The sequence below is a fragment of the Erythranthe guttata genome, chromosome 14 (assembly GCF_056151865.1).
Source record: "Erythranthe guttata isolate IM_541 chromosome 14, IM_541, whole genome shotgun sequence".
In the NCBI taxonomy this organism is placed as follows: domain Eukaryota; kingdom Viridiplantae; phylum Streptophyta; class Magnoliopsida; order Lamiales; family Phrymaceae; genus Erythranthe; species Erythranthe guttata.
In genome coordinates, this window is record NC_142546.1 from 17,722,751 (window position 1) to 17,736,453 (window position 13,703).

Genomic DNA, 13,703 nt, shown 5'->3' on the forward strand with positions numbered 1-13,703 from the left:
TGTTTTACAAAAAATTGGATCATGTGTGGACTTATTTGTAAAGGAGTTTATTGTCTGAATCTCTTTATAAATAAGTATCCATTCATAGGCTTATTTGTAAAGACCCCTAAAAAAATTCTAGCAATTTATATCGGATCTCAAGGGAGATCTAATTAGTAAATTACTCGTTTCTATTTCAACGTATTTGCGTGACTAAATTAAATGGTAAAATCTAACCAATAGATATATATATACACACATATATATAAAGATCAGTTCAATTCAATTCTGTCTGGATGAAGTTGTGGCTTTCCAGTGTAGTCATCTCTCCACCGGCCTCCGGATCAAATTTGCATCTGTACAATCTGTATCGACAACCGAAAAAAAAATATATTAAAACTTGAAGATCTTTTTTCGAAAATTAGAGTGAAAAATACTAAGAAAAAAAGTATATTGTTACAAATAGAATGACGATTTAATTAATAGAATGATACCTTCCGTCGACGCCGATAATGTCAAGCGTGTTCTTCTCTTTGCCGAAAGAAACCATATTTCGCAAGCCTTCTTTTACGCGAAAGTGAGCCACCGACCACTCGTAACTCAAATACTTTGGTAGATAACCTGCATTAATTCCCATATTATTAATACAGTTAAATCTCTATTAATTAAATCTCTATTAATTAATACAGTTGTAACTAGTAAAATTCTATTAATTTATCGGAATATTAAATTATTGAACTAATTAATTTAGCACGTTATCACCGAATCAGAACCAGGAGAGATTATTATTTAAGCGATGTTATTAGTTTGTCAATATATTTATTTTTCATAGTAAATTGAAGGATTATTTATATGACGTTGCTTCGAAATAAAACTACCTTTAATGAAAGAAAAACGTGAAACGGGAGCTGGAGTGAGTTCCTTCGGTTCTGCATTTAGCCATCCGTTGATTCTCAAATTTGATTCGACAATGTTTATATTGAAAACATGTACAGTTCCTTTATCACTTGAAACAGCCAGCCGTGGTGCGGTCGGACAAAATGAAAGGCTGTAAATCTCCGCTCTTTCGAAACCCCTTCTTAGCTGCATTCAATAAAGTGAACTTAATAACGGCAGTATTACAGGTAGGAGTGAAAGTCGGATGAATCGGATTGGAATTAGCCTATTCGGAAAATTTTCAAAAGTACAAAATCAATTAAATTTCAATTCCAATTCAGAAATTTTCAAAATTTAAAAATTCATTCCAATTCTTAAAGGCCCGGAAATTTCGGAATTTCGGAAAATTTCGGAAATCACATAAGTTATAAAATTTCAAAACTTAGCAGAAATTTTCTTAAAAAATCATAATTTTCTAAAAATAAGAACATCCATGTCGACAAAAGTAAAACTAATATCCAATAAAACTTCTAACAACAAATCAAATCACTGTATCAGAAAACAAAGAAAAACTTAAAATAAGTACGATATAATAGATATCATTTATAGGTGTATTTTTTGGGAAAAAATCAGATTTTTTTGAAATTAATTTCGAAAATTAAATCGAAACGAAAATCAAGAATTCCAATCCAAAAGAACTCGATAAATTCGGAAATTAGAATTTCGAAAGTCGGAATGAAAAAAATTGTTCCAAAGTTAGAATTTCCATTCAACTTACACCCCTAATTATATGTCAATGCTGAATATATATCTAAAAAAAAAAAGAAATTGTACGTACCTCCTGAAGCAAAGAGCCATCGGTAGAGTCAAAAACCCTAATCAAGGTCCCTTTAGTACTAGCGGTGGCGAAAAGCTTTCCGTCACTCAACAACGAAAGGCACGCGATATCGGAATCGTGCGCCGGAAACTGTTTATTCCTTCTCCGATAGTAATCATGCACGGTGACGTGCCCCTTCTGCAGCCCTAGGGTCAGCAGTACAAGCGGCCCGGTCTTCGAAATCTCGCACAAGCCCTTCGGGTTGTGCTCCGTCACCATCTCGTGGACCAGCTTCAGGTCGGAGAAGTCGTAGACCTTGATCTTCTGCGGCAGGACCACAACTATGCGGTCGTGCCGCAGCCGGACGGACATCACCTCCGAGCGGTACGAGAACTCGTACGCGCACCGCCGGAGTTGGTCGTCCCAGATCATGACTCTATTTTTGGGGAACTTTGTCGTGGGGCCCCCGCCCACTAGGGCGTAGATATTTGAGCCGGGGAGCGACTGCGCGATGCCTATGCCGCCGCCGCCGCGGCCGTTGGAGGAGAACGTGCGGCGGAGGGTTTGGGTGAAAGGGTCTGTTTCGAATACCACGAATCCTTCGTTGGTGGCGGCGGTGAAGCGGCCGCCGTCTTGGTTGAAGGAGAGGTTGAGGAAGGTTTTGGGGTGTTCGACGACGGCGTCGGAGGGTGCGGCCATGGCGGAGGGGGCAAGAAAAGATATATGTGATTCAATCGCGGTAAAGAAGAATAAGGATTAATAAGATTGTGATTGTGAGTTTCCGGAAGCAAATATTTATATATATATATATATATATATATATATATATATATAGGTGATTGTGTTTGTGTATGATTGGGAGAGGGAAACTTGATTAATGCTAGGAATTTTGAATAGACAAAGAGGACAAGAACTCTTCAACTTAAGTTGGAAAAAAAAAGGTCGAGTCTATACTTCTTCTCTCCCTAAGGAAACCTTGCATAACTACCCTTTCTTTCTTATTTTTTTATTTTTTTTTTATTTTTTTTTTATAATTATTATTTCCAAAATAAATAATTTATTATCATCCATCTTTATATTTTAGGTTTACGTGTTATATTTCTTTTGTCAAGCTCATCCTTTAATATATATAATGCAAACTTAATGTATATGAAAAAATCATCCTCAACTCATTAAACAATATTTCTAATTATGACCCCAACTTAACTTCAATTTCATCAATTTGACCCAAAAAAAACCAATGTTGACTTTTTTTAAAACCTTTTTTTTCACGGTTTCCAGCACTGATCGGCGGTCAACACCAGCCTCCAGCGTTTGACTTTATTTTTTCTTTCTATTTTTTCCCACCGGTTTCCGACGCTAACTTTTTTTTTTTTCCTAAAAATACTTTTTTCCTACATATATTTGTTTCCTACTCCATATATTTTTAATTTTGAAATTAATATTGTTGGGCTTAAATTAAAAATGAAAATTCACTTATTAATTTCTTGAAATTAATATTGTTGACATTGTTTCATTTTGAATATGCTTTGGTTTCTTGAAACACAATGGTGCACCTCAGACTTTATTTGAAGAAAAAAATCCGATGGAGGTGTTTGTGTAGTTTATCAATCATGCATAAATGCAGTATATACAAAGGAAAAACACATTTCTTGCGTAAAATTAATAAACCATAACCAGTGGCGTATCCAGTGTGGTCCTAGGGTGATTTTGAAAAAAAAAATTCCCTATATATTTATATATTATATCACTTTAAATGTATAATTTGCTAATGAGATGTTGTAGCTGTTCTCCTTACAATTACATAGAGGTGCAGAGTTCGAGACTTTGATGAGACCCCTCTATTTTGTTGTTTTTTTTTTTTTTTCTAATACATATAATATTTCAATTGTTTTCAAAATTATATATATATATATGCTTTTTTTTTTCTTTTTTTTTCTATTACATATAATATTTCAATTGTTTTCAAAATTTTTGAATATGTGGGTATTTTTGAATATTTCAAAAAAATCAAAATCTCCTAATATATAATATTTCAATTGTTTTCAAAATTTTTGAATATGTGGGTATTTTTGAATATTTCAAAAAATCAAAATCTCCTAATAAAACATATATTTTGCTATTTGCAACTTTAATTTATTTACCATTCCTTTAATATTTTATATAATCTAAATTATATATATGCATTATTACAATTATTTTCTAAATTTACAACTATGTGGGTATTTTTTTTATATTTTAAAAATTCAAAATCTGCTAATGAAATACACATTTTGTCACTTGCAATTTTAATATGCTTACCACTCCTTAAATACTTTTACCAATTTTATGTCTAAATATTTCCTAAATTAGCCCAAAATTTGTAAAATAATCCCTTAAAATTTGAAAATATTACATATTTTTATTATTTAATGTGTATAGTATTTAAAAAAAAATATCAGGGGCGCTGCCCCTGAACCCCCGTAAACTTTTACCTTTTTTTACTATATTTAATTCCGAACATCCTTGGCAAAAATCTTGGATTCGCCAATGACCATAACGCACATCTCTAGTGCAACATTAATAACCCGTTATTTACATTTCTTGCAAAACATTAATAACACGTTATGTGCATTTCTTGCAGAAAATTAATAACCGTCATGTACAACTCTTGCTCTAATTTCGCGATAGATGAAAATATATAATGCATATATACAGTTCATGTTCTGGATAGTACTTGTGTTGTTTGGATTTTATTTTGTCACACGAAAAATCTTATTCTTTCCTTTTCTAATTTATAAGACTATTTGTTTTAGTTTTGCAACAATTTGAACTTAAATAAATAAATAATATAATAATATGATGGGAATTAGAATTTCAAAATTTTAAGGGAAATTGCATTAATAATTGAAGTCAAATTACATAATTGTAGTAATTACAATATAAAAATATTCCATGTTCTGAATATATATATATATATATATATATATATATATATATATACTTGTGCTAAATATTTGATTTATTTGTTTACAAGACAAGGAACATATCATTATTCTCAATTCATATATTTTGTAAATTTATAACACTGCTAATTTGCTTAACAATGATATTGATGGAGAACTAGATATATTTCAAAAAACAATAGTAAGAAAAATTAAATTTATCATATATATATATATATATATATATGTGTGTGTGTGTGTGTGTGTGTGTGTGTATGTTATTAGTTATAAATATTATATTGCGGAGATTTTGAGGCACACAGTGCTTAAAATCAAACATCTTTGCCTCTTATCTTCACTCTTATGACCTCGCAGTGTTGCCCATTTTTATTCTTGGCAAATCAAACATCTTGAAAGTGATATTTTCGAACTCCTGTGGTCGGCGCACATACACGCGCACTCCAAATTACCTAGTAAAATGGTTGGAAATCTCCCGCCATGTGAGAGCTAGGTGCACCGCTCGAGAAGGTCATGAACACCGACCTACCGTTTTGCAATGCAAGTTCATTTGTTGTTATATAAGGTCTTGCATTTGAGTTCAATGGATTCATTTTCACGGTAGTGCAATGGAGTGGTGGTGGTGGCATGATATATATGGCAGAGGTGGAGGATAAATAATAAACTTACGAGTCAATCATAAATGTAAGTCATTTTTATAGAATTTTATTGTTCAACTCGATCAACTTAATTGAGTTATGTCGAGTTTCATATCTTATATAAGGAGAGAAGAATATATATGTTCGAGCTGAGGTTGGTTCTTAATATTAATGAACCAAGCTCAAATGGATTTTCCTTAAAAATATTCACCAATACATATAATTCAAAGTCGATGAGTATTGTACATAATTACAATATAGTGGCGCAACTTATTAGGTGTTATAGCGCTTGGTTATTTATTGTTTCATATTTAGAATGTTCATCGGATTATATACATTCACATAACTTATACAATTAGGAAAATAGATATATGTACGTAGTTTATGCGCAATACTAGCGCATATTGTGAGTTGTTATTGCGCCTTGTTATTTTATTTTTTCATAATAAGAATATTCATCAAAATTAATCAATTATACGTACAAATCAAAAGTATGCGTGTACGTACGCTACTTAGTTTATTCGATATAGTAGCGCAAATTATGAGGGGTTATTGCGCTTAATTGGTTATTAATCGTTTCATATTTAAAATGTATTCGAGTGCAAAATGTACGCACTTATGTAGAATATTAAGCGCAATAACAACACAATATTAATTTCTTTGTTTCTCAGTAATTTTAAGCACAAGCTCCATCACCTTCAGTATTAACTACATAATCCATTACTATACATCTTCCAATTATGCAGTAGGCAAATACTACCATTGGGTTTGTTTGATGCTACACTCGGTGAAATACACCGGGTGATTAGTAACCGTTGATCTGCACACACACCCATGTGTATACGACTATACGTGCTTAGTGAGAAATTATTTCACCACATCAACGATTAATAATTACCACAGTGTATTTCACCAATTGTAGCATTCTCAAAGACCCATCCATTGACAGTCAATGAAACTCATTGAAGAAAAATCTAGGCAATTTAGTAACCATTTCAAACATTAAACAATTATCAAATTATCAATATTTGTTACACAAAACCTGCACCATCTAATTATATATGTAATCCCCAATTTTTTTACTATTGGGTTTCCGACTTTGATCACTAAATTTTTTTTGGGGGGGGGGGGGGGGGGGGGGTTGTTTGCTAGTCTATTTAACAAAGGGGGTTCTTGCTACTTGGAGATTACACAGTAGAGATGGCAATTTGACCCGCCACAATAGATTCCCCGCCCCGACCCGCCCCGAAAAAAATGGGTCGAATATGAGGATTGAATTTTTTTTTTGACCGGGTACGGGGACGAGTTTGCCTGTACCCGCCCCATACTCACCCCGTATTATTTATATACTAGTAACCGAACCCGTGCGTTGCACGGGGTTATATATTTCAATGAAATCATACAACAACACAATTATTAAATCAGAGTAATAAACTACAAATTGTCATAAATAGAATGCACATTTGGTGCTTTACACTTAAAAATCTCTGATAAAAAACAATTAAAAACTACATGTGAATAGTATTTGCAACTTTTGCTATAGAGTAATGAATTTGGATGGTTTGTGATGCAGGAGAGTTGTCCGACCTTGGCTTGGTTTGAAAATGCTTGATCTCAATTCCATAATTGTCGAAAATCTCAAGGAAAGAAACGCTTCATTTCCTGATGTCGGCAGAGGAGTTCTTGTGCCCATGGTGAGATATTTATTTAGATAAATTTATTTATACTCTTCTCAATTTTTGATTTCATAAAAGAAACCTTTGTTCTTCGTTTATTTTTCTGCTTTCGATAAAATTAATCAATGCAATGTCAATGATGGCTGGTAAAATGACTATAAAGTCCTGAATCTGGTAATGGTCGATGAAATCTCAACGTATTCCTGAAATGACTATTTGTGTCTTGCGGTTTGCATGATCAAATAAAGTTCAATTTGTTAGATAACTTCAATTCATCCCTCTTGAAAAAGCGTATACTTTAAGCAGTTTGTGGCTGTTGTCATTTTTTTGTGATCACACTGACGTATGAAACCCGATGACTAAAGCAAATTGATAGCTACACATATCCAAGTTGTGCCCGTAAAATTTATTGGGTGATGAGAATTGTTGTTAAATGTTTTCTAATAAAATGGGGTGAATTCTTGTTTCTTTGCGTCCATACAATCATATAATTTTTAGACGTCATTGTATCGAACTTTACTTATCTATTATGTCTCGATGAATGCATTTTGTTACGCGTCATTGTTTTTCCTCTTAAAAAAAACGAGTTATCTAATGTCATTCTTTAAAAGGTGTTCCCTGGTTCCCCAGCTGATCGTGCTGGATTTCTTCCTGGAGATGTAGTTGTTGAATTTGGAGGAAGACCTGTCGGAAGCATTAAGGAGGTAATAATACCTATCGATGATTTTTCTGTTAATTTGAATTAGTCGATTTATTGGTTTTTTTTTTTTTTTTTTTTCAGATCGTCGAAATAATGGGAGATAAAATTGGAAATCCTTTTAAGGCTGTTGTGAAAAGGAAAAATAACGTTACCGAGACTCTGACTGTGATTCCTGAAGAAGTAAATCAAGATATGTGACCGACTAGTTGGTCTTTTATTTTCTTATTTTCTAGTTTTCATTTGTTGTTAGAAGAGGAAAATGAGCCAGAGATATCATATCGCGTGATTTACAAAAAAAAAAAAAAAAAAAAAAAAAAGACGGGCGAGCGACTTCTTAATGGGCAGATGATAAACGATGTCGTTTAGGAGAAGATTAGTAATAGTTCTGTAATCATCTCATTTACTAATGGATAGATTGAAGTTGATAAAAGTTACTCTTTAATGTCAATATGATTTTCTCGCTCTTTCCGATTTTCTCATGTTCGAACATTTCAAATTAGAGTTACGGATTCTACTAGAATTCACTATTTCTCTCAAAATTCTTCGATGATGGAATGTCCACGTTATGATCGATTCATAACATTTTTATGTTACTAAAGACTATTTTGTAAGATGGGACAATTTGCTATATGTCCTATAAGAGATTATATGAGAGGGATCGAGAACAATCGAAAGAATAATAAACGACAATGGAAGATTATGTGCAAGAATTTTAAACACAATAATATACCATATAAATTTGTCAAGCAAGTTACTTATTCCAACTGACCGAAAACTTAACAAGTGCTAATTATTTATTTTGAACTAACACAAAACTAATCTCCTAAACACAAGGAATAACTGAAATCTATTAACTGACTTGATAAAAGTCAGTTATGGCTCCTAGACACACGGAATAACTGAAATATAATAATTGACTTAATAAAAGTCAGCTTATGGATATCTTATCCGTAATTAACTTCCATTTCTTCCTGGAAATGAGTTGGTAGAGGTGGAATTATAATAGTATTAGTGTATAAATTCAACTAATAAAACCTAATTTCTAGTAAATTTATTATTTTTAATGTGTCAATAATACTCCTAACAATATATGGAAAAATAAATCCCCAAAATAATATCATATATTTTTCTTCCCCTTTCAAATGACCCGTCTGTTACCAAATCTGATCATCATTCTGGAAAATCCCAAATTACAAATTCCATAGATCCGAAAAATCGATTTCATATATACCAATTCATATACTAAAATTTCATAGCGCCAGCCATAGGTTGTGCCACCGAATCGTTTGCAATTTACAAAATTCCAATTCCTATTTGATTTGTGTAACCAATTTTCCATTGATTTGTTTGCTACTTGGGGATCGTTTGTGTTGGAATCTTTGAGTATTGGACTCAAATTTTGTTGGATATTTAAGTGGTTTAATTTAGATTCTCAAAATTACTTTTTGATGAATGATAAATTAATGAATCATCTAAAATATTTAAGTGTGGAAAAATAATAAAGTAAAATGCCACCATTGAAAAAGATGGGGGTGTTTAAGCACTTAGTAAATGGAATAGGTGTGTAATTAATGAGAAAATGTGTGATACATTCCCATGAAATGATTTTCCTAAAAGTGGTGACTTGTGGTCATAACTTTTGAAAATCTATAAATAGATTCCAAAATCCACCATAGCGTCTCATTGCATTAGTGAATTCACTTCTCATCATAGCGTCTAATTGCATTTTGTTGGAATTATCAAGTCCCATTTATTCGTGTCTTATAAAATCCTAAACGTCGTTTTGTTCGCCGTGTTTCAATAAATGTTGTGCTACTTTGTTGGAACTGAAATAGTCGTTGTATCTTGAAGACAATTTCCGTAAACCGAGAGCACTGCACGGGGAAAATTTGTCTCAAGGAGAAAGAACTGGGTTCTTGTCTCGACTACATTTTTCTTGTCAAATTTCAGTCCAAAATTTGTTCCAACAAAGTAGCATCCGCCTTAATATGATGATGTTTTACATTATTCTCAATTCATGGATACTATTTAATATTTCCATGGTTCCATTCTAGGTGCATTCTTACATAACACATATATTCCGACTTCAAAGCTTACTTTGATCGTGACACAGTCCTAAGACGAAAGTTGTAGGAAATTTCATTGGCTATTCGGATCATATTGAATCAACAAAATCGAACATCGGATACAAAAATTATGATTACGTTTTTCCATGATGCCAAAACCACCGATGCATTCTCTACGCGAGAATTTCAAATTGGTCCCAGAAGCTTGAAATAACCAATTTATAATTATTTCTGGTACCCCTTTTTATTTATAAAATTCTAACTCATGCAATTAAGTGATAATATTAAATGATAAATAATATCATATTATATGAGATAGAAACATGGTTATGTTGCATGATAGAATTATGACGTAATAATATTGCAGTATATATTATAATTGGCATGATAACTTATTTATGAGAGCATGATAAACCTTGAATGCTATTTTAATATGTTGGGATACTTGGATTAATCTTGATATATGCATGAGAGTTTGCTTTCATATACATCATTTAAAATTAAATTAATGCATAGTAATATGTGATGATGCATTTGTTGTGGAACTTGAAAAAATATATAGTAATTATTTTGAATATATGTTATATTATTTACATGATGTCAATATTAATGGGTACATATAATTAGAAGAATATAATACATGTCTGTTGAAATATAATTTTATGAATTGGAAATTATGTTGTAATACATGATTACATTATATGAATATAAATGATTTTTAGCATGAATAATGATGTTCAGTCGGACAATGGATTATTGAATTAAATAGAACATGATTGTTCTTTAATGTATGAAATGATTGATTATTCTATGTTAATTTTGAAATGCATATAATGACATTTTATGCCTAAATTATATAATGCATGTGAATATTTGGAATTATGTAATTATGATTACGTTCATATTTGTATGCTTATAAGATCGATAATGATTAGTTCAAAATATTATGTTACATCATAAATAATTTATGCTATTTGTGATATTATTATGCTTAAGTTTAATATTTGTGATTTTTGTATATTGAAGATCAAGTTCATGCATATTATCTTTAATATAATATATTTTGCATGTGTGTGTAAGTAGATGCATGTAATATTTGAAATTGATAACCAATCGAAATTCAAGAAGCTTAATTTCTAAAAGAATATTTGGGCAATTGTTATCTAGAACATAAAAAATGATCTATATAATGGATCATCTTGATTTTTAGATATTGTATTCATAAGACATAAAAATACCTTATGAATGAATGAAATTGTTTTTTTTTTTTTTTTTTTTTGATGTTGACCATCTGATCCATTCGTAAAGTGATAGTTGTTTTTCTTAAAAAAATGTCACACAAACTCTATATGAGAGATTGCTTTGGACAATTGTACCGCCGGATCAATATGTCTACATTGTGAAAGTAGGAGTTTCTATACTCTAGATTTGAATTGTGTACACACTGTCACAATTCGATAAAAACTTTCTTGATGTGAGTATCTTGTGAAGTTTTTTATTACGTGTTCTACGAAAAAGAAATGAGCCTCCATCCTTAAAGACCTCTATCCCTGACGTGAATGGCCGCTTGATATTAATTAGGCTTCACTATATAAATAAATATTAATTAGGCTTCACTATAATTAGACAAAACATCAACCTACAGAAAAAAGATGACTATTGAGTGCAAGCCCTACACTAGATAGAATATAGGTAGTTCAGGTGTGCTTTTCTTTTTATTAAAGTTAAAAACTGACTTCAAAACATCAACAGCAACTTAAAGTGACTTCAAAACATCAACATCCACAAATTGTTCAACATCAGCAGCCACAACAAATACTCAAAGGTTAAAAAAGTTCTCAACATAACAATTACAAGTTTCTCAACATCACAAAACTGCATAAACATTCACAATGTTCTCAGTAGACCATTTAAAAAGGTTCTCAATGAGTAAAACAAAACATTTATTTAAAAGTCATCAAAGGTCAAACATCAACTTCAATTACTTCTCGGTTTCGTCTTCTTCAGCAGCTTCATCAGCTTCAGCGGCAGCTACCTCCGTAGCAATGACAATCGCCTCGGCCACAGCGATAGCTAAAGCTCGAGCTGCATCTGTTGCTTGAATTTTGCCTAGCAAACGGGCACGATTCCCAATCGGATTAGGAACACAACCGCGCTTATACTCACGAAAAGCAAGTGTATCCATTTCATAATGAATGTGACATTTTGGGGACCAGACACGTGTTGTTTTCCCATTTCTGTCTCGACAAAAAAAAAAGGAATAATATTAGCATTGAAAACCAAAGGTCAGCAGAAGACGTAGAGGGATAATCGAAAACCAAAGGTCAGCAGAAGACGTAGAGGGATAACCGAAAACCAAAGGTCAGCAGACGATGCTAAGGGATAATCGAAAACCAAAGGTCAATAGGAGATACAGAGGGATCGTCGAAACTCAAAGGACAACAGAAGTCGCAGAGCGGTCATCTTATGGTAGAAAACCAAAGATGTGGTTCAACAAAACAATTAAATTGATGGATCCTCAGAGATTCTTGGCGTCCGAAGCTGGTCAAATGAATTGCATACCATCATCTCAAATAACGAACTTCATGTATGAAAAAGCCAAACGTTTGACTCAATTATCATATGAAGAAGTTTTTTCAGAACCTACTTTGTACAAGGTCAAATGGAAACAAGCCTCACACTATGTTGAAACAGAATTGAAGGAACAATTTTATAAACAAGACCTACAATCTTTATTACAGGATGTTCGAAAAGAGGTTGTGAGTAGAATGATCTTACTCAAAGGTATCAGGGTTGATAGAAGACAACCTGATGAAGTCAGATCCATATATTGCGATACTGGAATTGATCCTGAACGTGGTTCATCGCTGGTCTATTATGGAGAGACTAGGGTAATTTGTCGTCAGTTGGAGGGGGGGGGGGGGGGGGGGGTGGGGGTTACAATACCCCTTTGAACAGACTTATGTTTCGCTATATCTTTCCATTATTTGCTATAAATGAAGTTGGTGAACAAGCTGGACTTGCGTACGAAATTTCTGTTAGTTATGCTGATCTGGCTGAGAAATCTCTAGTTGTTGTATTACCTTCTGAAGAAGAGTTTCCACGTAGTTGTATCGATACAGAAGTCATGGCATTTGATGGATCCACAATGATGACGTCCGTTTCTGCAGCTAGCCTATCTTGATGAATGCTAGCGTTCCATTGAGAGAACATGTAGTAGCTGTGTCAGTAGGGCTTGTCTACAACACTGGGCCCGTCCTAGGGATGACGGTTCACGGTTCACAGTTTACGGTTCACGGTTCACCAATTCATAGAACCGGGCCCGTCCCGGGGATGACGGGCCGGTTCAGGCCGGTTTCGGGACCAAAACCGGCCCATGGCCGTGTCTAAGACTACTCATCGATTGATGATCCCCCGATACTATTGCTAGCCCTTGCCTAGTCGATTCAATCACGAAAACACAATTATCTTGCCTAAAGCAAGAAATAAATGAATTCACTTACAGTATATGTACTTCAAAACCGTTAACGAGTATAATTCTGAAGTATAAATAAACATTCAATATCTCCTTAGGATTTTTTCATCACATATCAAGACAAGAGTGTCGAAGAAAAGACAAAAAAAATGGCAGTTGGGACAAAACCCATATTTATATAACATTACTAAAATTGGGGGAAAATAATCGTGCTGTGTGAGCGAACTTGTTTTGTCTCAATTCAAATTGAATAGACCTTCTTTACTATAGGTTCAAACTCGTCTCATTTAATTTATTTTTTCGGATTTCGCTTGACTACTTTCTAGCATAAGAATGAAGAATGTGCATGCATGCCAAGTTTATGTTAATAATACCCATATTACAAAATTACTTGAAATAAAGTTGGGAAGCAATACTCTCTTGCCCGATAAGGAGAAGAAGTAGATACATACGATATACATATAACACAACGTATTACAATTTAGAATATTTATGAAGGGGCACATTACAAATAAGTCTATCAATGAGTACTTA

At 32.9% G+C, this 13,703-nt stretch overlaps 2 protein-coding genes across 2 annotated transcripts; one reads left to right on the top strand and one right to left on the bottom strand.

Moving 5' to 3' along the window:
- Window positions 1-256: 256 nt before the first annotated feature.
- Window positions 257-2,371, bottom strand: LOC148765333 (autophagy-related protein 18a-like). Its single transcript, XM_088812758.1, has 4 exons — window positions 1,694-2,371; window positions 858-1,062; window positions 474-600; window positions 257-344 (listed from the first exon to the last, which is right to left on the bottom strand). The coding sequence occupies exons 1-4, from the start codon at window positions 2,369-2,371 to the stop codon at window positions 257-259; spliced, it is 1,098 nt and encodes a 365-aa protein (XP_088668884.1).
- A 4,417-nt stretch (window positions 2,372-6,788) lies between these two features.
- LOC148765334 (putative protease Do-like 14) lies at window positions 6,789-8,097 on the top strand. The gene is made up of 3 exons (XM_088813609.1): window positions 6,789-6,946; window positions 7,540-7,632; window positions 7,710-8,097. Exons 1-3 carry the CDS (start codon window positions 6,857-6,859, stop codon window positions 7,824-7,826), a joined length of 300 nt encoding a protein of 99 aa, XP_088669735.1. The 5' UTR covers window positions 6,789-6,856; the 3' UTR covers window positions 7,827-8,097.
- The last annotated feature ends 5,606 nt before the right edge of the window (window positions 8,098-13,703 follow it).